Source organism: Fusarium sambucinum, chromosome III (assembly GCF_050947815.1).
Source record: "Fusarium sambucinum isolate potato_lamoka chromosome III, whole genome shotgun sequence".
In the NCBI taxonomy this organism is placed as follows: Eukaryota; Fungi; Ascomycota; class Sordariomycetes; order Hypocreales; family Nectriaceae; genus Fusarium; species Fusarium sambucinum.
In genome coordinates, this window is record NC_139292.1 from 3,575,490 (window position 1) to 3,599,918 (window position 24,429).

The 24,429-nt window shown below is 47.1% G+C and overlaps 13 protein-coding genes across 13 annotated transcripts; 9 read left to right on the forward strand and 4 right to left on the reverse strand.

Annotated features, from left to right (window-relative positions):
• Positions 1–64: 64 nt before the first annotated feature.
• On the reverse strand, positions 65–1,485 carry FSST1_011350 (uncharacterized protein; the record flags this gene model as incomplete). The annotated part of the gene is made up of 5 exons (XM_083234473.1): positions 65–504; positions 550–680; positions 725–1,187; positions 1,244–1,280; positions 1,330–1,485. The coding sequence occupies 5 exons, from the start codon at positions 1,483–1,485 to the stop codon at positions 65–67; spliced, it is 1,227 nt and encodes a 408-aa protein (XP_083081046.1).
• A 2,534-nt stretch (positions 1,486–4,019) lies between these two features.
• FSST1_011351 (cation diffusion facilitator family transporter) lies at positions 4,020–5,447 on the forward strand (the record flags this gene model as incomplete). The annotated part of the gene is made up of 1 exon (XM_083234474.1): positions 4,020–5,447. One exon carries the CDS (start codon positions 4,020–4,022, stop codon positions 5,445–5,447), a length of 1,428 nt encoding a protein of 475 aa, XP_083081047.1.
• Positions 5,448–6,103: 656 nt separating this feature from the next.
• FSST1_011352 (uncharacterized protein) lies at positions 6,104–7,760 on the forward strand (the record flags this gene model as incomplete). The annotated part of the gene is made up of 2 exons (XM_083234475.1): positions 6,104–6,588; positions 6,635–7,760. The coding sequence occupies 2 exons, from the start codon at positions 6,104–6,106 to the stop codon at positions 7,758–7,760; spliced, it is 1,611 nt and encodes a 536-aa protein (XP_083081048.1).
• Positions 7,761–8,272: 512 nt separating this feature from the next.
• On the forward strand, positions 8,273–9,866 carry FSST1_011353 (Zn(II)2Cys6 transcription factor domain-containing protein; the record flags this gene model as incomplete). Its single annotated transcript, XM_083234477.1, has 2 exons — positions 8,273–8,322; positions 8,399–9,866. The coding sequence occupies 2 exons, from the start codon at positions 8,273–8,275 to the stop codon at positions 9,864–9,866; spliced, it is 1,518 nt and encodes a 505-aa protein (XP_083081049.1).
• A 305-nt stretch (positions 9,867–10,171) lies between these two features.
• FSST1_011354 (RTA1 like protein-domain-containing protein) lies at positions 10,172–11,497 on the forward strand (the record flags this gene model as incomplete). The annotated part of the gene is made up of 3 exons (XM_083234478.1): positions 10,172–10,564; positions 10,614–10,749; positions 10,797–11,497. The coding sequence occupies 3 exons, from the start codon at positions 10,172–10,174 to the stop codon at positions 11,495–11,497; spliced, it is 1,230 nt and encodes a 409-aa protein (XP_083081050.1).
• Positions 11,498–12,089: 592 nt separating this feature from the next.
• FSST1_011355 (uncharacterized protein) lies at positions 12,090–12,512 on the forward strand (the record flags this gene model as incomplete). Its single annotated transcript, XM_083234479.1, has 1 exon — positions 12,090–12,512. One exon carries the CDS (start codon positions 12,090–12,092, stop codon positions 12,510–12,512), a length of 423 nt encoding a protein of 140 aa, XP_083081051.1.
• Positions 12,513–14,330: 1,818 nt separating this feature from the next.
• On the forward strand, positions 14,331–14,552 carry FSST1_011356 (uncharacterized protein; the record flags this gene model as incomplete). The annotated part of the gene is made up of 1 exon (XM_083234480.1): positions 14,331–14,552. One exon carries the CDS (start codon positions 14,331–14,333, stop codon positions 14,550–14,552), a length of 222 nt encoding a protein of 73 aa, XP_083081052.1.
• Positions 14,553–15,107: 555 nt separating this feature from the next.
• On the reverse strand, positions 15,108–15,797 carry FSST1_011357 (transmembrane adaptor Erv26; the record flags this gene model as incomplete). The annotated part of the gene is made up of 2 exons (XM_083234481.1): positions 15,108–15,445; positions 15,494–15,797. The coding sequence occupies 2 exons, from the start codon at positions 15,795–15,797 to the stop codon at positions 15,108–15,110; spliced, it is 642 nt and encodes a 213-aa protein (XP_083081053.1).
• A 408-nt stretch (positions 15,798–16,205) lies between these two features.
• FSST1_011358 (18S rRNA (guanine1575-N7)-methyltransferase) lies at positions 16,206–17,097 on the forward strand (the record flags this gene model as incomplete). Its single annotated transcript, XM_083234482.1, has 2 exons — positions 16,206–16,228; positions 16,278–17,097. 2 exons carry the CDS (start codon positions 16,206–16,208, stop codon positions 17,095–17,097), a joined length of 843 nt encoding a protein of 280 aa, XP_083081054.1.
• A 168-nt stretch (positions 17,098–17,265) lies between these two features.
• On the reverse strand, positions 17,266–18,030 carry FSST1_011359 (uncharacterized protein; the record flags this gene model as incomplete). The annotated part of the gene is made up of 1 exon (XM_083234483.1): positions 17,266–18,030. One exon carries the CDS (start codon positions 18,028–18,030, stop codon positions 17,266–17,268), a length of 765 nt encoding a protein of 254 aa, XP_083081055.1.
• A 1,493-nt stretch (positions 18,031–19,523) lies between these two features.
• FSST1_011360 (uncharacterized protein) lies at positions 19,524–20,197 on the forward strand (the record flags this gene model as incomplete). The annotated part of the gene is made up of 3 exons (XM_083234484.1): positions 19,524–19,675; positions 19,720–20,006; positions 20,115–20,197. 3 exons carry the CDS (start codon positions 19,524–19,526, stop codon positions 20,195–20,197), a joined length of 522 nt encoding a protein of 173 aa, XP_083081056.1.
• A 643-nt stretch (positions 20,198–20,840) lies between these two features.
• FSST1_011361 (2EXR domain-containing protein) lies at positions 20,841–22,061 on the forward strand (the record flags this gene model as incomplete). Its single annotated transcript, XM_083234485.1, has 1 exon — positions 20,841–22,061. One exon carries the CDS (start codon positions 20,841–20,843, stop codon positions 22,059–22,061), a length of 1,221 nt encoding a protein of 406 aa, XP_083081057.1.
• Positions 22,062–22,613: 552 nt separating this feature from the next.
• Positions 22,614–24,175, reverse strand: FSST1_011362 (major facilitator superfamily domain-containing protein; the record flags this gene model as incomplete). The annotated part of the gene is made up of 3 exons (XM_083234486.1): positions 22,614–22,784; positions 22,836–23,942; positions 23,987–24,175. The coding sequence occupies 3 exons, from the start codon at positions 24,173–24,175 to the stop codon at positions 22,614–22,616; spliced, it is 1,467 nt and encodes a 488-aa protein (XP_083081058.1).
• Between the last annotated feature and the right edge of the window lie 254 nt (positions 24,176–24,429).

Here is a 24,429-nt window from a genome sequence, read left to right on the forward strand (position 1 = left end):
TAATTGACATTAAAGGGTATAGACATTGAAGAGCATTAACAAATAAAAACCGGATCCCGCCACTCTAATATCGTCCATCGGTCACGGCGTACGACCCAGTACCCTCAGCAGCTTCAACATCATTCTTGGCTTCCCTCTCCTTCTTCCATGACTCATAATGCACCCTAGTCTCATTCTTGACTTGGATGCCGTACGGTGATGCCTTGGTAGAATTGCTACCCGGTCGATCATCCACGCAGCTGGTGACAACGGTGTTGTTGTGACCACCGCGCTCCGGATAGGTGTGAAAGTCCATGTCACCAGACGATCCATCTTCGAGTCCAGCCAGTTCTCGTTGTGAACTGTTGTCGTCGACTTCTTTTGTGCGAGCCATGTGGGTAAGCTTGATGCCCTTGCTGCTGGTCAATCCGCTGATAGGGTTGGGGCCAGTTGAGTTGCCTTTGGAGCTGAGCATGGAACCTGAAATAAGCTTGCGGAAGACAGGTCTAATAATAGGAAGACAAGCTAAAAACGTCAGTACCAGACAATGATTTTTTTCAAACGACTTACAAGAGATGATGGCCAAGTAAGATTCTACGCCTGCCCAAATGATAACTCCTCTAATATCTCTTGCCATTTCGGTTGTCTTGGGGTTGAGAGTGAATGCTTCATAAAGAACAATAATTGAAGCGATGCAGACACTAAAGAGGTTAGTTGTGTACTGATAAACAGGTAAACAACTTACAAAATACCAAACATAAACATGGCAACGACAGCAATCTTCTGACCCGTGCGAAGTTTGAGTCTCTTGACTTGAAATATAGGCAATGAAAGAACGGCGACTTCGAGCATTAGATGAACCAAAGTCGTACCAAACATGAATTTGGCAGGATCGACTTCACACACGGCGTTTTTGATGTTGTGGTTCCAGTAAGCTTCAACCGGAACACAGTGGAAGATTGTCATGAAAGTACGGATGGTGAGCCAAATGACGGTGCTGCCCTGGAGGATGTAGATTCCAATTCTCATCTTGGCAACACTGCCAAATAGACGCCAGTAGAAACCAAGGATGGCTAGTTTGGAGAATCCGAGTGATGTGGCGTAGAGGAGCTCTGCCATGAAAAGACCGAACCGAGCGTATTCGTCAACTCTTTCCTCTGGCAGAGGCAATTCCTCCTTGATATGTCCAAGGCCCATGGCGACAGTCCCTAGACGAGTTAACATGTGATTATATGGTGCCGTAGGTGAATCGTCGAGTACGTACAGTAGACAGCAAAACTAAAATATAAAGCGGCAGCGACCTTGGACAGTTAGTACGAACTAAAGAGAACTATACATTAAACAACTTACCCAAGAAGTCATAGCAAAGTAATCATCCCACCACAAGTTTACATGTGTAATCTTTCGAGATACGAGACGGCATATGAGTAAAATGGTAGCGAAACCAAAAGTGATGAACTGGGCGCTCATAACACCAGCATCTGGAGCGAAACTCGTTGCAGCCATGATGGGCAAAGTCGAAACAAGTAAAAATAAAGATAGTCGACTGACTTGTGATAAAATCAAAAACAAATGGTCAAGATACTGCCAGTATTGCTGACTTCACACGTTAGGTGTAATAACCTTGAACAAAGAAAAGGTTCCACTGGGTCCCGCGTCTATATAACACCTTCCTGCAAGGTAAACAGGATAAGGCCTGCAAGGTTGATTAACCCAGGATCGACGATGATTTGCGTGCTGAGGCAGGGAAACAGGGGTTGAGAGAAATGCAACTGCCGCTGAACTGAATCAAGCTAAGCTGCGGCCATACGAACTAGAGACATACAACGTAGTAATGAGATGAAGATCCTAGAGACCGCGTCTGGGGAACCCCGGATGGGAAGGGGGCCGTCAGGTACCTAGATGACGGAGCTTGTATGCCATTGGTTGCATGACAAGCTCCTTGCGTCTCATCATCTCTTGTATCATGCTGCAAATAGAGCGGTCTCGTTTTAGGCAAGGCTTTCATATGATACGAGTAGTAAGATATCAGTCCCTTGGTCTGTACAGGGTCTTGATTTTCAGTGCTTTGGCTAATGCAGAACTGGGATTGCCGTGTATCAGGGTTATGACAGTACTGTTAACGAAATTTGACAGGCGTCTAGAAACGAGGCGACGGTAACGCTCATACCAAATACCAAGAAACCCAAGAAACGCTACGGCGAGTAGGAAGCCTAATTGAGCTGGACTGTCGAGTAATGTCAGTCTAATTTAACCTGCTGCCGAGAAACTGTTTAAAGCTTAACGCCACACCACCAATCTTGGAGTGACATCTTGCTAGTCTGTCGAAACCGTACTCGAGTCATTTACTAACGTTTAACTAGTCCGTGACCTGAGCAGTGCAATGTATTGAAACATCCAAGCTTATTAGTCGGTTTATTCTAGAAAAGATCAGCAATTGTTCAGCATGCCAGCTGTTGGGATCCAGGGCCTGAAGACGGGTTGATTCAAAATAAAGTTTACCTGGGCAAATTCGTTAGTCATGGTATTTTCGCTAACCATGGGGATTTGGCAAGCACTGCCTGCCGCTTGGGTCCCTGTCTTTGCCCTTGCAAGTATGGTGATCGCAACTGATGGGTTATGATCTTCCAAGTTTTGGCTCAGAACCGAAAACCCCGACTTCCCTATTCTACCAACTTTGTGGTATCGCCGTTGCAAGCGAACATCACGGTCCACTTTGTAACCGTTTCACCACTCCACTGCCCGCATTTGACGGCTTCTGAAGACTGGAAATTCCATCAAGCAACCGCGTAATTGGTTTAGTGGTAAAATTCTCCGTTGCCATTCGGTTCCAAGAACCTAGACTCGGGGAGCCCTGGGTTCGATTCCCAGATTACGCAATACAAGGGTCGTGAGGCCTGTAGTCTTTTTGCTCGTCGTGCTATCCTGATTTGGTTGAGGATTCCGAGTCGAGTAGGAAAGGTGCTGGGATAGGAACTCTGTATCCGATTCGTTGACCCCATCGATAAGGCATAGCTGCTCGTCGCTCAGTCTAGTGCAAGCCGTCTCTGAAGCTAACACGATCGACATATCCAGGGTCCCTGGCAACTAGTCCAGAACTGCTAGGGGTGGCCCCTTTTCCATAAAGTTTGATTGGGTAAAACAGTCCCTTGAAGATCACTGAAAGGTTGGGCATCGATTGATCAAGAAGTCAGGGATGGGATGGTGCAAGCGGTCATCTGAAGAATAGTTCTTTGATCAGTTGGAGTCACGGGGGAAGGTGCGGTAGATAAAGTGACACGGACAGAATGTGACAAATCGTTATGAATCGTGTTTACACTAGAGGAACCACAGACAATGTGATAATATGTAGGGGAAGAGATGACATGATACGGGAGATAAAATGAGGCGGACGTTGAACTCAACTGCCGAGTCACGTGCTCTATTGAGATACTGTGGGTAAAGTTGGCCTAACTTTTGGGGCACAAAAATAATAAGCCGCAAGTCTGGTCTGAATAGCATAAACTGACCCACTAATGTCATCTCTTCTCTCAGCAGCCAATCTATTACTCTGAGCTCAGGACAGGTACAGTACAGCTGTGCCTGTCCCTTTCAAGAAACATTCTCCCGTGTACCTAGTGCAATCGACACAATTCAAGGACCGGATTATTAAACTATTAACTTCCGGTAGCTCTCCGGTTGAGATCATGTCGTAGAAGGCTGACTGATGACGACGAGATTCGAAATATCGGCGTTCGGCACGCCAAGGACGCGTACGTGTTTCATTTGTATGAAAGAATCAAGTCGAGGAAATAAAAATAGCAGGAGATGCCACTATTTCCTTGATATTTTCCCGATTCAGTGGAGCTGAAGTCGTTCCTGAACCTGTCGCGTGTTGCATCAGCGCTGTCAACCCCGGATTTACGTCACCTACGTCATATCCGGTTACACCTATACAAGGGGATGCAGCGGCACTGACGGGAATAAACAAGAGCTCATATCTCTTGCTGACACTCATTCTCATTCAACTTTATCTTTTCTGTTCGGAAATATTCAACGCAATGGTGGGAAAACGACAATGGAATGCCGATCAAGGTCCTCGTCATAGAGGTCAACACGTTGGTGAAGAAGCACGCTCTCAATATGAAGACGGTCCTCGCGATCTCGAAACCGGCCGCTACTCCTACAATGGGGCCAGTAAAGATTCACGACCGAAACCTCGTATCATAAAGTTCCAAGATGCTGCTCGAACAGCTCTCGAAGATGCTCGTCGCGGCGAGATCAAGCGCGCCCTCTTGCACGGTATCGATCGGTCGGGTCTGGAAAAGTATCGCAAGACGGACGAGGAACTAAAAGCGATCAAGAACAAAAAGATCCGCTATTTTTATGAACAACAGAATGAACGGTTGAATGATTGGTTGGAGGTGGATGCTGTGGTGATGGCCATCGCGGATGACGTTCTCGAGTCGATGAACCCCGACCCCGATCATGACGGTGACCAAGAACGATGTGGAGGAATTCAACGCGTCGAAGGAAATATCGGAGAGTTACTCCCTGACGAGGAAAAAGAAAAGAGACGAAAGGCGGCCAGAAAGGCAAATTGGGCCATCAACATCAATGTGATAGCCAACATTCTTCTTCTGGCTGGTAAAACCTTTGCTGTGTTCACCACAGGATCTCTTTCGTTGGTGGCATCGCTTGTAGACTCGGCCCTGGATCTTCTCTGCACGCTGATTGTCTGGTCCACAAGTCGACTCGTCCTCTGGAGGTTGCATGCCATGCAGCGTCGATTTCCAGTCGGTAAACGGCGTCTCGAGCCGCTGGGTATCCTGGTGTTTTCCATCATCATGGTCATTTCCTTCCTGCAGATCTTGCAAGAGTCTGTTTCGCGTTTGATGCCGCCGCATGCTGAGGCTGAGGTTCTTAGCTGGGCCGCTATTGCGTCTCTATTGTCGACCATCGTCCTCAAGGGGGCTATTGGCCTTGGTTGTCGACCTATCAAGTCCACACAGGTACAAGCTCTCGTGCAAGATTGCAAAACGGACGTCATTTTCAACACTCTGTCGCTGCTGTTTCCTTTTATCGGATATCGCGCCAGTATCTGGTGGCTCGATCCAGCGGGCGCAGGTCTATTGTCTCTCTTTATCATTTACGACTGGGGCCATACCTGCTTCGAGAATGTGGCACGCCTCTCTGGAGAAGCGGCGAACGACCACACCCTCAAGAAACTCATCTACCTCGCATACCGCTTCGCTCCCGTTGTGGCAGGGTTCAAGAACGTAACGGCATACCACGCGGGCGATGGTGTTTGGGTCGAATTCGACTTGTTACTCGATGAAAAGACTCCATTAAACAGATCACACGATATCGCAGAGACACTGCAATATTGTGCTGAGGGTTTGGGTGAGGTGGATAGAGCGTTTGTGACAACGGATTATTCGGTTTCAGGACCGTTGGGACATGCAACAGATTCGGAGTGGAATCACTAAGGAGAGGGAGGGCGGTATATTATAGATTAATTTGGTCTTGGCTTCTTGGTTAGTTATGTCATATTTTGGTCACAATATGTTCATGTGTTACCAAGGTTGGTGTGGCTGAAATGCCAAGTGGGCCAAGTCTGAATAGCTTCATTGCACAAAGGTCACAAAACCTAGCGAACGTGAATATTTACACTCAGAATACTCTATACATTCAAATTACTAGACTTTTCTTCATATCGTTTATCTCGTCTTGTCTCAAATTGCTGCTATGAAGTTCAGTATCCGCCGAGTTGCCTTTATGCCAAGTACCTACCTGCCTGGGCACATTCTTGGTGTTGCACCATGAACCTGTTTTCCCGTCCAGTTCTCAATGCACTTAGTAATCAAGATTATCTTATCAATACTAACAAGTCCAGGGTTGTCATGATGACAGCGACCCTGAATTATACCAGCACCTTGATGTCCTCATGATGGAAATGTCCATCAAGGTACAGGTCAATTCACCAACGCCATAGCTCGATTGAAGCCATGAGCAATAGAATGATCTCAAGATGTCTACAAGGGTTCTCATGGTTGAGCGAGTGCATTCATAATTAAGGACACTCCTGGCATGCCTTATAACCCGGCGCCTCCCCCGGTTCTCTCGTCCTTGCTCAACCATCAAAATGAACTCTTTAAAAACAGAAGACGAAATCTATGATGTCCTCATCATCGGTGCAGGCCCCTGCGGTCTCGCCATCTCAGCTCGTCTCCACGAACACACCCCAGCCGCCCTCTTCACAGACGAAGAACATCGTCGTTTCCACTGGATCTCCAAGTATGGCAACAAAATGCCCTTGAAGCATGTCCGAAGTGGTAAAATCACAGCTGCCAAATCCCCAGTCCAGAAGCCGCAGTACAAGATGCTCGTACTGGATGCTGATGGTGATACCTGGATGAGTCGCTGGAACAGACTCTTCAAGATGTATGACATCTCACATCTGAGGAGTCCTATGCTTTGGCATGTTGATCCTCTTGATCGCGATGCTTTACTTGCGCACGCGTATGCAAATGACAGAGAGGATGAGTTGATTGAGATTCGGAACTGTGTGGGCAAGGAGGTCAGCAAGCATGGAAGAAAAAAGAATGGTCAGCGAGCCTGTGGAAGAAGGTCAGTCATTCAAGTCAAGTGTTTTACGGACACTAACAAGACGCAGACAGGAAGCTCGTGTTGACATTAACGTGAGAGAACGCAACGACTACTACAACCCCTCTACAGCTCTCTTCTGTGATCATTGCGAAAAGGTGGCTGCTCGGTATAGACTCGGCCCAGACATCATTCGCAAAGAAGCTCTCGAGCATCTCGACTACAGCGAAGTCAAGGGCGTCTCCATAGATGGGGAGAAGCTCTTCACTGTAACGTCCAACAAAGTCCGTCGTTATGCTCGTACAGTAGTATTAGCTGTCGGTCCTGCCAATGTAGCCAAGATTCCACACATCCCCTCCATGCCGGACACTGAGAGGCTCCCTCAAACATGTCACAGCATGCACATCACAGAGTTTCCTGATCCCCTAGTCAAGCAGAGAATCGCTGCACATCGACAGACGAATATTCTTGTCGTGGGTGGCGGTCTCACATCTGCGCAATTGACTGATCTGGCTATCAGGAAAGGCGTGACCAGAGTGTGGCATGTCATGCGTGGACCTCTCCGCATCAAACACTTTGACGTTTCTCTCGATTGGATGGGAAAGTTCAAGAATGCAAAGCAGGCACAGTTTTACTATGCTGATTCCGACGATGAGAGGATTGAGATGATCAAGGAGGCTAGAGGTGGAGGAAGCATCACTCCAGTATTCCACAAGCGCCTCAAGAAGCATCTCGCCACCAAGAAACTTGAGCTTCTCACAGAAACAAACCTCGTCGATGCATCTTTCGACGCAGAGAGCGGCACATGGACTGTTCAGACGAACCCTCCTGTTGAGATGCCAGCCATGGATTACATGTACTTTGCAACAGGCATCCAAACCGACTTTTCCTCTCTGCCGTACTTGCAGACTATCTTGCAAAAGTATCCTATCGAAGGACGAGGTGGATTTCCCTGTATCAATAACGATCTGATGTGGAATGACGAGGTCCCGTTGTTCATGATGGGAAGGCTCGCGGCTCTGCGCCTCGGGCCCGCGGCCCCGAATCTTGGAGGTGCACAAGTCGGTGCTGAGAGAGTTGCATGGGCAGTAGAGGATCGGTTCCCAAGACCTGGTGAGGTTGAAGCGGTGGAGGATCACAGGAAGGGATATTTGTCAGGTCATGGCAACATGTACAGCTCTTTAGTTTGCGAGTGATGATAATTTACCAATACAACAACAAGCATGAACAATATCCCTGCTTGCTATTTGGAAGGATCGGACAGGGGATATTCCACACTTTTAACAGGCTAGATAGATGCTTAGGAGCCAAAGTCCTATGTTGATGTAGCATTACTACTCCACTTCCCCATAAGGTTCATTGTACTGGCAAAGTCTGGACGAAAATAGAATTGTTACTGAAGCATAGCTAGTAAAATAATTGGATCGTCTACTATACTGTTGAGAAGAGATGAATGCTATATATTTTCTGTACTCTATGTCAGGATATCTTGCCTCGATCGAATTAGTCGTGCATGGATATATGTTTGACAACTTATAGTCAAGGATTGTGACTTGACCCTGGACACATCTTGGCTGAACAAAGTTCCCCAGGGCCCCCGCTTCGTCGGTTCTCTCCATATCTCACTCGACGCTCGGAAAACGATACCCTCAATTTTCTTCGGGAAACGTTATCCTCAACCTCCAACTCCCGTTCCAACCAGCCTATCATGCCTCGAGAAGGAACCCAAAGAGTAAAGACGGGTTGCAGAACATGCAAGTCAGTATTCTAGAATTCTTTTTTGGAATAAAATTGCTTTTTTGGCCTGTCTCGCTAATCCATGCCCACTTTATAGAACGCGAAAGATCAAATGTGACGAAACTTGGCCCAAATGCAAGCGATGTACAACGGCGAGACGTGTTTGCGATGGTTATGATGCTCCTCCTATTGGTTCTATGTCGTGGGATCTTCTTCTTTGGACGCCGCAGCCTCGTTTGATCCCCGTGACGAATGCACGCGAAGTACGCTGCCTGTCCTTCTTCCATCATGTCGTGGCACCCGCTCTGTCGGGACCCTTTGATGGATCCTTCTGGACGTATTTCGTTGCCAGGATGATACATGCTGAACCTGCGGCGCGACATAACGTGCTTGCCATAAGCCAGCTCTTTGAGGACTATGAGTATTCGAAGCCATCTGCTGACAGATTCATCATCGTGCATTACAACACGGCTATTAATCTACTCGTCCATGGGCCTCCGCCATTGGTAGACACCGTTTTGCTAGTATGTGTGTTGTTTATATGCGTCGAGTTCCTGCGAGGGAATCGTTCAGCGGCCATTACCCATGCAGCGCATGGCTTGCAGCTTCTTAATGCGGCTGGTCAGAACTCTCGACTTGTTGGCACATATAACCAAATAAGCGTGTTTCCAACGTTCTTTGTTGAAGATGATATCGGGAGCCCTACAAACAGATCCGGCGAATGCCCTGTGTATTCCAGCACGAGTGAGGCTCAGTACGCGTTAGACAACCTGATTCTGAGATCATTGGAGGTCGTTCGATCTGCAAATCCGTATCGCCTGGAAAAGATGCCTCAGAGACCACCCCAGGAACTCTTTGATACACAAATCGAAATACAAAAAGGTGTGGACGCGTGGGAAAAGGCATTCAGCAGGCTCCAGTCCACAAGACCTGCGGCTGACCTCGAAGACACAGCGTCTTTGGCATTAATGACGCGAAACCGACTCAACAATCTATGGCTGAAAGAATGTCTAAAACAAGATGAGATGTGTTTCGACGACTATAAAGATGTATTTGTTCAGATACTGGCATGGGTGAGCAAAGCAGCAGACATACTTGAAGCCCGACGCAAAAAGCCACCAAGGTTTACTTTCGAGACGGGATTCAGTCCGATGCTTCATTTCCTGATTTACAAATGTCGATATTTATCGCTGCGCTTGCAAGCGCTATCTCTGATGGAGAGGCTTTGTAGTGAAAGGGAATCTTTATGGGATGGATCGCTGGTATACACCTTGTCACGACTCATTATCGAGGCTGAGCATGACATTGACCTTTCGGGAGAGTTTGATGTCAACGACGACCTATTACCGCCTGACTCGAAGAGAATAAGAGGGTTTCTGTTTGCAGGACGTCAAGAAGCGTTGATATGGGATACATCACCAGCTGATGTGGTGTATTTCCGAATGTGGAGTCCAGAGAGTGGGTGTACATATCGGAAGGAATATTTGACGAGGCAGACTCAAAAGTTGCATTGTCAAGAAACAGTTATACACAAGACAGAGAGACAAAGTTGTTTATCACATTAGATCAGTTAGTGGCACAGCCTGTGTGCAATCTATTATTACATGCTTTTGTCCCATGTTGAATGATTGGACGACTCTTCCATACAAGGTAATTGTGGCTGTACCTGAATCAATCTACAGGGGCTAGTCACAAATCTAGCTACATGATTGGGCAGCTCGCAATTGAATGCGCACTGCTTTGGCGAGCACAGCATCTCGCATTTGAAGTTCGGACTAATGAGGCATTGCCAACATGTTGACAAGATATATAAGATCTAGTTAGAAGAATACAAATAAAATAATTTTAATCATTCAATATCGTAACCAAGATGCATTCCAATATCAGAGCCCTCATTCTTTACCTGTTGACTTCCGCAGTCACTGCATCTCCAGCACCCACCCAAACTAAACCCCAAATCACCATCGCACCTCGTCAACCCAGCACAACAGAAGCACCACAAGGCTGGTTCACCACCACTAAAAACATTGCTACCATCGGCGGTACAACAGATCAATACTATACGATCCCCGCCCAGACTATTCAAATCGTCATTCCAACATGCGTTCAAACATACGAACCCGATGAGAATGGTTACCTTCCTCCAGGAACATGTAATGCGCATTGGAACTACTACCCCAACTTCTCTACGGCTGCAGTCTTTGCGGTGCTATTTGCTATCCTGACGGGTGCCCATATTTGGCAGGCTGCCAGATACAAAAAGGTACGTACATTCATTCCTATGAGAAGTTTGCGACTAATTAATATGGTAGTCTTGGTGTTGGGTTATCATCATGGCGGGCATCTGGGAAACAACAGCTTTTACGTTTCGCGCGATAAGCACAAAACATCAACAAAGTATCGGCGTTTTACTCGTTTTTCAGATATTCATCCTTCTTGCACCAGTTTGTGAGTTATCATCCCAACTCTTCTCGCCAAGCCACTAACAAGACCAGGGGTTAATGCATATGCGTACATGACACTCGGCCGAATGGTTTACTACTTTATCCCCGACCACTCCCTCCTAGGCATGCCGGCCGTCACTCTAGCCGCCATCTTTGTTGGCCTCGATATTGTATCTTTCATCATCCAGCTCATTGGTGGCAGCTTGGCCGGTCCTGGTTCACCTCCCGAAGAGCAATTGAAGGCCATACACATCTACATGGGCGGCATTGGTCTTCAAGAGTTCTTTATCGTCATTTTCATCATTCTCTGCATTGTATTCCAAAGAAAGATGCACGAGATTCGATTTGAGAAGGGTATCAAGGCTTTTATCGCGTCAGACTGGGGCAAGCTTCTTTGCGCGCTTTACTTTTCTCTGACCATGATCTCTGTGCGCATCATTTATCGTCTCATTGAGTTCTCTGGTGGTCAAGGTCAGGATAATTCCCTTGTGACACACGAGGTTTACTTTTATATCCTTGAAGCGGTTCCCATGCTTCTGGCTTTATTGGCGTTCAATATTGTTCACCCTGGAAGAGTCATGCAAGGTCCTCTTTCGGACATGCCTGGGCTGTTTTCATTTGTCAAGGATAAGATGCGAGGACGAAAGGGGAAGCAGTTGCTGGATGACCAGAGTGACAGTAATGTCGAGATGGGACATCGTTACGAGCCGGCTAGGGCGGCTGATACTAATGTTAGAGATTCGTCGCGATAGGGGTGAAACGTTGCAGGGAATGAGGTGGCAAGACGAGCCATGTGGGGATTATTAGGATTTGCTTGTTACCAGTTTGGAGTTTTGGGTACATGTTCTAGAGAGATATCCTACGAGTAAAAGAAATTTAATATTTATTATTTATTCAAACTCAATTGACATAGTTAACTGTGCAGATGTGAGCCCAATGTCTTTAAACACTGATGACCAGGACCGCTTCAGGGTAATACCCAGGATCTGAGCCTCAGATTGTCTAAAATCTGGGGCATGTGGAGCTTAGCTTCAATTAACCATAATGCGACGTCGATCCGACTTATATGCATCCGTCATTAATCACATTGCTTGTCTTGAATCATCAAAGATCATCCCTCTTTTTTATGAACATCTCGGCTCAGAGCGGCTTGTGTTTCGTTTCTTCCCGTATATTGCGTGCTCTGTGATGTCATTTTTGTTTGACGTCACCATCACCTCTGGGAGGAAGCTTCTTGAGCTCAGCTACCTCATAGCTTCGTACTTACCACAAACAATCATCTACAAACAAACCATCTAATTACTGCGAACCAAAATATCAACACCAACCCGTAAATCTCTGACAATGCGCTTCCTCACTCCTCTCCGCCCAACTGCTCGCATCGTGCCGCGCCTCACAACCCTCCGTCCCTTCCACCAATTTCGCACACTTCGCAAGGAAGATGTCAAGGATAGCAACGGCGGATTCGTCGACGGACTTGCAGAGGGAGACGCAAAAGGCCGCACAGGTGGTGGTAAACCACTCGACGCATCATCCAAGAACGCACCCCCTCAACCCAAGGTGTCAAACCAGAGCATCCCTGGCAACCAGACGGACTCCTTGACAGAGGAGCAGAAGCGTGAGGTGGAGGAGCACAACAGAGACTTTGACGCGAAGCATGATCGGGGTAACACGGCGCCTGGGGACAAGGTTGACAAGAAGTTTTGGGGAGGGGCGCAGCATGGAGAGAAGGGCAAGGGGAATGTGAAGCCTGATGAGGAGAAGTAATGGCTAGTGGCGCAAGCTTTGGAGATGTATCGGAGATATGATGGACACGTGTGTCTCGAACGAGGCTGACGGAGATTTTGCTTGTTTAGGCTGATTGTTTGTTCTTATATCGACCATCATTCTCTGCATACTTAGGTATAGACTAAAACAAAATAGCCAATGGAGAAAGGCCGAAGACATGACAAACTGCCAAAACTGAGACAAATTGGTGACGCATGTCAGGCTGGCATGGAAAGTTGAACATGGCTGACATCAGTGACCAAGGTACACGGCCGATCAAAGAGGCAGCCTATGTCAGTACTCATGAGTGAGCAAGAGGTGTATGCCATACTATACACACGCTATGCGGATGAGTTTCGCTGCAACGAGTCATTCAGACAGAGCACTTGGTCGGGCTTACAAACTGACAGAGAGGAAAGAATACACAAAAGAATACCCACGTATACTCCCTGACACCTTCGTAAGTTTACAGTTCTTGACCGTCCTGTGTTGTTGCAAGCTTTGTGCCGCTATGCCGGAGACAGTTAAAGAGCCGAGAGTATCCATTAAACAATACTCTATCAACAAAATATGACAAGTGACGTCCAAGCCCTACCATAACGGCCCCAACCGCTCCATCGCCAGTTGATTGGGTGAGTATAAGGCGCCTGCATCATTCATAAACACGGCAGCCGCAGTACGTACGACATTATGTGGATATACTATTCATAAGCAGTTGAACTGGCCGTAGGATACCTACAAGAACACGGAGATTATCAAATACTTGAAGTATTGACTGTGTTAGTGATAACACACCCCTTTCGAAGGTAAAATCTCCTGTTGCAGATTGAGGCTTACGCTCAGTACCGAGGCAACGGGGAGATGGTGTAGCTAAACGCGGGCGCCTTAGAACAAGTGATGCCAACCATAACCGGTGAAAAGAAACACGCCACAACTACATCTAATGCCCATAATATATGTAGTAGTCACTCTTGTTCTTCTAAATCGGTGTCGTTTCCCAGAATGTACTGTTTGCCAGGAACCATCAGTAGCACCTCGTTCGTACTGACATTCTCCAAGCGGCGGGCACAACAAAAGAGTGCAAAATAAGCATGAACTTATGAAGCTATGCGTGTTAAATGAGTGAACTGACAATAGTTTCTAGTTTCATCTTTTTCGGCTGATGAACCGTAAATTGGGCTTTGATCCACGATGCGGAAGGCGAACTACCAAGGTAATATGAACTGCGAACCACGCCCAGTCAGAGGGGTTATAAAATAATGGAATCTGAGCCCATACATTCCCGCTGCCGACACATATAAACTATGGTGTATCTTTCCCAGCTTTATTTTAGCCCATTGGCTGTGCTGCTGCTGCTTATGCGAACCTCAGACACCCCACCTTCTTTCCAAGATCTGTTTACGTTATACCCCCTACGTAGAGGTATATACTCCGGTACGCTTATTTCTTTTTCTGGCCCATATCCGAGTCTAGGCCAGCCAGTTATACTTACTTAATCCCATGCTTTATACATTATTAAGTAAGTCCAGGGTCTTCTTAGTCTCGAATAAGCCGGAGGGGGTATACCTACTTCCTTGTACTACAGGTACCAAGTTATACAAGACTATCGGCCAATTTGGCAGTTAATACGATGCTATCCCAGCCAAATGACAAAAGCATCCTCCTTCAAGACACACATATTGCGTATTGTCCAAAACCACTGATGCCGAGAACGATGAGTATAAAGCCGTTCTCTGCCCCGAGGATTTCAGTGACTTGCTTCACATTTGGAAGCAAGCACTCATCAACCTATCTATCCCTTCATCGTCACCCTTCACCATGCCTGGCTTACACGACACTCAAGTCCCGCAAGGGCAAGACCCCGTACGAAACACTTCTTTTTCACCACAGATGGAGAGATGGTTGCAGGAGAGCAAGAGGGAAATGCCGTGGTATCTCCCTGATTCAATTGCTGTATCTAGTACGCAGACGCAGAACACTTCTAACACCAACACCCACACTTCTTCTCAAAACCCTGCTACTCAGGGAAGTGCAAAGTAGACTTGCTGCCGCAGAAGTCTTGAAGGTATTGCATAGATGTTTGCTTTGATGTGTATAGCTGTGCTGATATGAGACGTAGTTTAACATTGCTGTCTAGCTGGATAGCCTTCGTCCATCCACGGGTAGTCGAAAGTCATCGTGACCTCGAACCCCTTGTCATTCCGAAACAAAATGATACGACGATACGAACGATGCCATGGAATATGCCACCTGAACAATGCGCTCTCTATGCTTGGTATTGATGCGACTATGATTATTAGAAACATGTTGAAGCTCCCCTCGAAGAGGTATTGGACTATATATGGTCAGCGACTTGAACAAATCAAGATATCAGAACATAGTGTGTATGTGGAAGTATATCAGGAAACTTATAATGGAATCATACAATTTTGTCAAATACAATCTAGCGTGAAGTTTTTAAGTCATCATGTGGGAGGGGATGCGAAATGAAATAAAAACTGGCTTACCCAATACTTCATTGGCGTCGTAAATCAGACGAACATTTCGGCTCGTCCAGCCTGTATTGTGATGTTGTTTCAATTCACAATGACCAATTTATGGTCGAGCAAGTCCAGGCGACGAATTGGATCCAAAGATTTGGCCGATTGCTCCACGAATCTGATCGACTAGAGCCTTGATCATGCCCTGAGGCTTGCCCCTTCCATCGAGTCCATGAACAGGCTCAGTTCCCATTGTAGGAAGGACATTATCGCCAGCGGACAGACTAACAAACAGCGCAAAAGGCACGAGCCAAACGCACAGCGCAAAGTATGATGCGATCTGGGCGAAACTGGGGACGTCGGCCTTGTCGTAGAACGAGGTTCGCTGGTAGGCACGGGATTGTGCATCGGAAAAGTGGCGGAACCAGACGTAGTGGTTAACCAGGACAAGAACTGCAGCTTGTTAGACAAAATCAATGACTGGCCGAAAAGTCAACATACCACATGAAGCTAGGAAGAGAGGATCTGTGAGCTTCACGAAAGGGAAGCGTCTCATGTTGCCCAGATAAACGACATGCGAGACAATCGTCAAGATTGTACCCAAAAAAGGGAACCCATCAACTAGCCACAGAAACAGTTGAATCACAATGACGCTGTAGATAAGTCGCGTAAGGAAGCGCTTCGCGATGACGCTATGCTCCTCGACGAGCTCCGACAGGTAATAAAGACCAGACGCGATAGCGAGAGTCAAAAAGCAGAAACCCAAAAGGGTTCCCACGTAGCCGACAAGAGGTAGAATCCACATGTTTGCGTTGCGTTTACTTTGTTTCGTGTAGATGCGCAAGCAAAGCGTTGAGACAAGAGGCTCACATGTTGGGAAAGAAGATAGAATTCCCAGGGAGGGGAGAATACGTAAGTATTTCCTGCAGGTTTCAGAGAATGGAAAGGAGGCAAGCAGACGAAAAGGGACACGTTTTTGCCAATCGGTTCAATTTTCAGGTCTAGGTCTTGTCGGAGGCTTGTGAAATTCCTGCTCCGGCGTGTACCCCACTGTGGGACTGCTTATCGATAGCCACGAAAAAAGTGTTTCTGTTCAACACCAGGAAATCGACGATAAGGTGCAGTTCTAGGCTTCGTGACCCATTCATTTTGCTGGATTGTTGTTCAATTTGAGACCTATACATTCAACGTCTTGCGAATCTTTCTATTCATCATGTCCCGTCCTGAGGATACGCTGTATGTTGCTACAACCCCACCACGCTGCCACTCAAGCTCACAGAAACAGTGCGGCCGACGTCCATTATGACGATACCGAAGCGCGAAAGTACACGACGAGTTCTCGAATCCAAAACATTCAAGCATCCATGACAAGAAGAGCATTAGAACTTCTCGATCTCAAGTCACCATCTTTTATCCTCGATATCGGATGCGGTAGTGGTCTCTCTGGCGAAATTCTATCCTCTGTCGAACCGGAGGAGGGCGGCCCTCACACATGGATTGGAATGGACCTCTCACCATCTATGCTGGATATTGCGCTCCAAAGGGATGTAGAAGGCGATTTGATGTTGGCCGATATTGGCCAGGGCGTTCCCTTCCGAGCAGGTACCTTTGACGCAGCCATCAGTATTTCGGCTATTCAATGGCTCTGCAGTGCCGAAACAAGCGATACATCCCCCGTCGGCCGTCTTACCCGCTTCTTCAACGGACTCTACGCATCTCTCAAGCGTGGAGGTCGGGCTGTCTGCCAATTTTACCCCAAGAACGACGACCAGCGCACCATGATCACCCAAGCAGCCGTCAAGGCCGGTTTCGGCGCTGGTATGCTCGAAGACGACCCTGGCACCAAGAACCAAAAGCTGTACCTCGTCCTCACCGTCGGTGGTGGTGATCTTCAGAAGAAGGGAGGTGACATTACCGGCGTTGTCGATGGCATGGAGGGAGTTGATGTTGAAGACGCTAGACGGTCGATGAAGGCGCATGCTCCCAACATGTCCAAGGGTAGCAAGCAGTGGATCGTCAAGAAAAAAGAGCAAATGGAGCGCAAGGGAAAGATCGTCAAGGCGACGTCCAAGTATACTGGACGAAAGCGAAGAATCCAGTTTTAGGCTGGGATGGGATGGATGTATTTGCATTGTACGGCGTTGGTGGTGGAAAATGTTATTCTAGACCTTTCAATTTGACACGGATACCCTTTAGTTTGTGTGTGTTTTGCCGTTTGATGTGATATATCATGGTGAAGCAGCAATGCCAATCTTGATGATGGATCAGTTCTGCTAAACAGCTGGCCAGAATGCCTCTTCTGCTTCCAATACACCCTGCCACTTCCCTTGGACTCGCTTAAACAGCTGCTCCTTGGCACCCTCGCCCTTTTCCTTGACGACATTTGCAACAGCATCATCAATGATCTTCCCCAGATCATCAACAAAGTCGACAAACTCTTTGCATGTCCAATTGTGGATGAACTCCTTTCTTACAGCTCCACCATCAGCATCACCACTGCCGTCGCCACTCTCCGAAAGCTGCGACTTTGCCCACGACCAAGCATCAAGATAACACTTTTCCGTTCCCCAATATATCACTGCTGCTTCAAGCCAAGGAAGCACATCATTCTCGTTGGGAGATACAGAAGAGTACAGTGCTTCCCATCGACGAAGACCTTCGAGTTTAGAGCTTGAATCCACACGCCCATCTTTGGTCTCGAGGTTAATGTTGATACCGTACTCGAAGGCCGTGTTGATAAAGAACTTTTCCTCTCGTCGAATATTTACAAGAGCAGCGACGATCCAGTCTAAGAGTTGCGTTGTAGCCCCGGGATCTACATCGCGCTGTACGGTATCGGGAAACTCCAAAAAGCTGAGCAGGCGACCAAGACCGCGACAATAGCTGTGGATGTAGAGACGGTCGTTTGCAAGCCAGAGACCTAAGAGGTCCTTTGAAGCTTTACCATGGCCTGCGAGGCGTAGGAATTCAGACTGAGTGGCTCGCTTATAGCCTTGCTCGTCTGAGGAGAGGAGCTGTTGAGTCAGACAGTAAGACATGATGAGTGAGTTATTCTCTCAGTTTGCGAAAGCGGAGATGCCTTCAAGGTTGATGGGCTGATCATCTTGGCAATGAATTATGTCATGGCCGGTCTAAAGTTATTCCATCGAAAGTAGTTGCAAGTTGCACAGTTGAGTGGTTCAATTGGTTGTTATTAAAGTATCATGCTGTTTATGTCATGTTGTGGATTAGCTTGAGTTGTAGGTTGAACAATTGTCGCAAATAGCATCATAGTACTCAAGATAATCCCAAAAGACATGAAATACAATCTTTGTATTTATTGGTCTACTAGCAAATATGTCGATGTAGTTGAAGCTTTCAGAAATAGCAGTCAGCATTTGTTCACGTTGTTCTCCTCTCGCTTACGGATATAACTTGGGTGCAGCGTATTCATACCAACTGAATGCAGCTGATGATGTTCACATCCGCATCACTCGCATCCACTAATGCTACGTAGTAATCCGCCCTTGACGCCAAGTAATTTCCTTTTGGTCTTTATCCATGCCAACCATGCGACTCCCTTCCCTTGAATCGAACCTCGGCCCTACGCTTGGCAACGTTGAATGATGTCTTCTTGGCTCTCCCGCTAATCGCTCCCAAGTTAGCCAAGCACGCGAGAATTTGGTCATGTTTTGCTTTTTGATCGGTTCAGCCAACTGATCGTCATTATCCCGGTCCCCGTTGAACCATAGCAAATCCCTTTTAATCTGGGGGAGAAGCGGACTTGTGCTCGTGATTCGGAACATGGCCCGAACAGGGGATGACTTGTCCACTTTTAATTACTGACTGAATAAATGTCTCCCCACAAAATCAGGGGGAACAAATGGGTAGAGTGAAAGCTATTTTGGTAGATTGCGATTGTTTGAGAGTTGGAATGGTTAGTTTCAGTTTGACCAATTGTTCTTTGGTCTATTCTCTGTTGATGTTTTCTTTTGTTGTGAAGCATCGTGAGATTTAATGTACAAATGTCTTGACATCAAGTCCCTGGGATCATCAAACTCGTAGAGTAAGATGCCGGAACGCGTAACATGATGTGACAAGGGACCCAGTTCTAGATTCTAGAACTCGTATCACGGCTTCATCGGACCCGGATTCAATTTCAATAGGACCCCTGATTTATTGATTCGGGGGATCCATGAGCCGTCACGAGGGAGCCAAGGTAGGTAAGCTTTGACAGAGATGAGATCAAGGGGGGCTGAGCTTCTGAAACATGGAGTTTGGTCTGGGCTTGAGCAAAAGCAAGAGAAACCGAATGGTGGTTATGTTGTTGAAGGTTGCATGTCATTCGTTATTGATGGTGGCTTCTTATTAATCAATGCTCTTTCCCTTGTCATTGTCACTGACGATTCCTTCCTTCCCTTTTTCCTACTTCCAAGTATTGCTTCATTCTTTTGCAGACTCGGGTCACTATTCAATGCATCAACAACATCAACTGAATACTTAATACTATTAATTCTACTCTATTCTATTGGCGTTGCCGCTGATCCCAAACATGATTCTCGGTTCCAGTATTGGCGTATGGCAGGGCTCTCGCATTCTCCCCCGCGAAGCCAAGGAAACGTGCCACAATGACATGCAGTCAGATACCTGCGAGAAACCCGCCATGTCAACAGGCGAACTATTAGTCGTTCTTCTCGTCGCCAGGTAATCCTACTTCTCTCCATACTCGTACATGGCTGACATCTCAGTTCTATTGTCGTCTGCGGTATTGCTGCCCTTTTGTGCGTCTTTCACCGTCGCAAACAACGCCTCGATAAACTTGAAGACATCAAAGGTGTTCAAGAACTCGATGACTACGGCCTCGCCCCCATCAAACCAAGGCCTGTACAATTACCCCAAGCACCACCACCGACGTATGACAAAACGCACGAGGGAAAACCCAATGTGACGACAGACGAAAACTGGGATCGGACAAATCGAAACTCTACAGACTCGTTAACACCGTCACTTCGCCAAGCCATGGGTGTCGCTGCCCGTGATACGCTGTCCAATAACTAGAAGACATTGCACATGGAACGTCTTTATCGCTGGTAGTCGAGCTACTGCAGCCTGTCGATCACTTATGCATAATCGCTAAAAAAAGCGAAACGCACCAAAAAACTGATCGTTTTGAGACAGGCGCTACGGATACTTTGTGGTCATTGCACCCGCAATTCGAACAGCTAGATAGTGATTTACGAGGGCTGGGATAGGATTTGGTCTGTGTTTACTATGGCGTTAGAGAGGCCCATTGGTTCTTGGTAGGCGTACCTGTTTTGGGGAAAAGGATGAGCGATTCTGCCGGTCGGTTTGAGCGGCTTTAACTATTACTTTTACAGGCGTAGCGACAGTCACTTTTAAAATTAAAGAATACTTTTGATGTATGAATTTTTCATGGCCGTAATGCCGTAAGTCTGCTGATAAACTCAAGCCTTGATGTTATAATTGTTCTGATCGTGTGCTCTTCTTCTACGGTAATATCTCTTCAATTGCTACAATGGCAGTACTTCCAAGGTCTGTATTGAGTGTCCCAGTAACGAAGCCAATCTGAATCGGAAGCAACATATTTACATAGCCAATGATTCAAAGTCTCGTAAATAACACAATTCGTATCTGCTACAGGCTATAAGCCCGAGTTTGGCTCACGTCTCTGATCATATGCAATGCTGGTTTCGTTAGTCACATAACCAAGGTTGGCAGACAACTATAAGAACTGAGCTTTTGCCAGTTGAAGCAAACATATTGTGGCATCTCCTTGTCTGACATTAACCAAAAGCAAACGATAACTGGCCATTACTTGTCCGCCTATAGGAGGCAATCAACTGCCAGCATGACATGTCCCGATACACCACCTGCTATCCAACGTTATCTACAAATCTTCAACCCTGCCCCCGAGACGACTTGTACCAACTTCCACCAATTTTCTCGATTTCCGTCGGAAATCCGATGCCTCATATGGGAACAAGCATTGAGTCACGAGCGATGGATTCGTGTCGCGTTAGTTCCGCCGCAGAAACTCTGGGGCATGGTTCCTTCATCCCAAATACCGCGAAAGAATGGAATTTTCGTTTATCACAAGCACTTGAAGATCAGCAAGCTATTTCGCATCAGTCATGAGTCACGACTTGTTGCCTTGTCCTTCTACCGAGTCCAGCTCCCTTGTCTATACTGGAAAGGCGGACCAACGCACCAAAAGGAGGTGGAGGGGAACAAAGCGACCCTGTATATCTGTCCAGAGCTGGATACTTTGGAATTGGAGACCCTGCGGGGATTTCATCACTTTGCTCATGAGATATGGACTAGCGATCGTCTCCGCATCGGTCTCGTCAACCTTGCAACATGTGGCGTGAATCCTAGGCCCTACATGGATTGGACCCTCGATGGTAGAGACGAAGCCCTTCTCAATCAGGCTCTCTTGAGAATTGAGCGTTTTACTGTCCTAAATCGAGGTTCGAATAACAAATGGCTCCGTGACGGGCGTCGAGATCCAATCGCGTCGCTATACAGCCCGGAACACCGTTCTTGTCCTGTCTTTGGTGATACCATTGGCTTTGAACGATTATCATATGACCCTCGAATATGCGAAGAGCATCTAAAGCAAATATCCACGGGACCAAAGGATCCGAGAATGGAATTCCACGGGTGGTTCAGTGTACTCGACCAGCTGGGAATCAAGCATGACCACAAAGTCGATTATCGTTATGGCATGTGCCATGAAGATTATTCAAGCAAGGGTCGATTTGGACAGGACCGCGATGCCGCTGCTGAATGGGTCCGAAAGGATGAAGAGAGTTTCCAATCAAATATGAAGGAGAAGTGTAACACCAAGGGTCTAAAATATCCCCCTCCTGAGAGTCAAAGTCTTGAACAAGTACCTCAGCAGGCAATAGGATTCTGGCTATTCCCTTTGGAGAGTCTCGAGCCACTGGCTGACCCTAAAATACGGTTCCGTAGTTACGTGGGACAAGAAACTTGGGAGCATTTCTCTCACACGAGGGTCTTGGACATGACAAAACATAAACCAGAGTTGTGTTTGTCGATTATGCATTGATTGCATATTTGGGAAAGGCAGTGAACGACGATCGACCACCGTCAATCACTTGAACAATGGCCATCATAAAAAATGAGCCGTGGATTTGTCATATTCAGCTATATAATGATCACATATTCTCCGAATCATAGTCTTTTTTCCCTTCTCTTCATCGCCATCGACTCAGAGTCGATGCTGAAAGGAAGCGCTGTATTAGGTGATCAATTAAGTTAAACTCGGCTACAATATCCAAAGTTCTAGGTGTAGTTAAAACTTGTTGATCGTCCTCGACTGTATATGTATGCATAGCCCCGTCTCCAAGTCGAAGCAAGAATTCGAAACCCGCGGCAATGGGAGTAGAAACAGAAGGGACTGAGGGGACAAGTAGAAAGCCTGTAGTAGTATCAGGGCTAAATAGTCTAACTTTAGGAAATGTGGCCTAACCTTGGTTTACGAAATGCAAGAGTCTTAGGGTATTCTAAACTAGGTACGAGAAGGTGGCCAAGTCATTTCGTCTCTTATGCTGCTAGGATCACTCTAATTATCTGAACCCTACTTAACACCAACTGACATCTAGTAAGCATAGAATAGAGTAGCCTCAGAGTCGGTTTGTCTAATCTTTCTGTTTGCCCTGACCAACATCCATCTCATAAGCCAAACTTCAGCAATGCACGCGACAGCGAAACCCGCACTGCTAGAAAGAGGCAGAACATATCGAGGGGCTTCCGACTTGGGCCAAAGGTACTACAAGAAATTAGTTAGCTATTCCAGCGTAGTTCAAGGATGTAAACCTACAGGAGTCCAGATTAGACTGAGCGTAGCACTGACGTTGGCCAAAGCCAGAGCAGACGCCTTCTTCTCCTTTGTCTGACCACAGGTGTTTCCAACCCAGGCGAGAAGAATGGAATTAACACCATATGTTCCAATGGTGAAGACACACATGGCAAAATATCGGGCGCCAGTATTCAATGTAGCGCAGCCAAGGACGAAACCAAAAGTAGCAACAATCTTGGAGATAGTGATATGCCAAGTACTCTCGTTAAAGTGGCCTGAAGACTTGGCCCAAAGAATCGAGACGGCTCCGGCAATCAAGAAGGGAGGGCATGTCAAGACCAGAGTGATGGTAGTATTGAATCCAAGCGTGTCCACGATAGTAGGGAAGAAGTTCTTGAAGCCGTTGGTGGCAAGGTGGAGATGCTGAAGGACGATAAAGACCCAGACCTTGGGGTCGACGATAGCTTCGCGAAGACCGCTCCAAGGGTTACCGTCACCTTTTTCGCCGACTGTATCTCGGAGAACGCGATCGTGGGCTAGTTGTCGTTGCTCAGGTGTGAGCCATCGGGTCGTCAACGGTGTGTCTGGGAGAGTGAAGCAGGCCACGATGGCAACGACAAATGTGATAGCACCCTGAAGAATAAAGAGCCACTTCCACCCAGAAAGACCTGACATGCCATCCATTTTAAAAACACCCGCAGCAATGAGTCCAGCAAATGCAGAAGCAAGTACATTGCCAGAATAGAGGATACTGATTCTGGTGGCTAGCTCCTTTCGTGTGTAAAAAGTCGACAGCATGTACAGAGCACCTGGATAGTAAGGAGCTTCTACAACACCGAGAAAGAAGCGTGTGAGAAGAGCACCCTTGTAGTCCTTTGCCACAGCTGTGAGAGAACTGACAACAGCCCATGCCATCATGAAGCCGCCCATGTACCATGAAGGTCGTACACGGGTGATGATCATGTTACTGGGAATCTGGCCCAGGATATAACCGACAAAGAGGATTGAAACGCAAGTGCTGTACTCGGTTCCTTTTAGGCCAAGGTCTTCCTCGAAGCCATTGAGACGAGCGAGAGTGATGGCGTTGCGGTCAAGGTAGTTGAGCCAATACATTGACCAAAGAGTTGGCTATACATGTCAGAAGAGTTGATGTAGTGGATGTTGGGACTCACCATGATCCATCGATCCAACTTCTTGACCAGCTTGATTTCCTCAGGGTCAGACTTTGCTGTAGCACCGGAATAATCTCCATCGCCCTTCTTGTCAAGAACTTCAGCAGAAAACTCCTCATGGGCTGAATTCTGCTTCTCCGCGTCCATAGTCTCCATATCAGCCATGGTCTTTCTGTCTTGTGCTGCCATAGTGACTCGAGCTCAGTATCAAGAGAAGAAAGTTGATGTTGAGATGGAAAGGATCAAAGCAGGGGGATTCGGCGGTATTTGACTTGATTTCTTTTCCATACTCGTTTCCCCGCAGAGTTAGACTTACCCCAGATTTCTAGTGTACCAAGATCCGGGGATATTGCCGTGTGCCAAACAAAAGGGCGGGGAATCAACGTTGAGGGGATCACCATGAGGTTACATCCTTGTTCGGAGACGGGGCCGCAGACCGAATT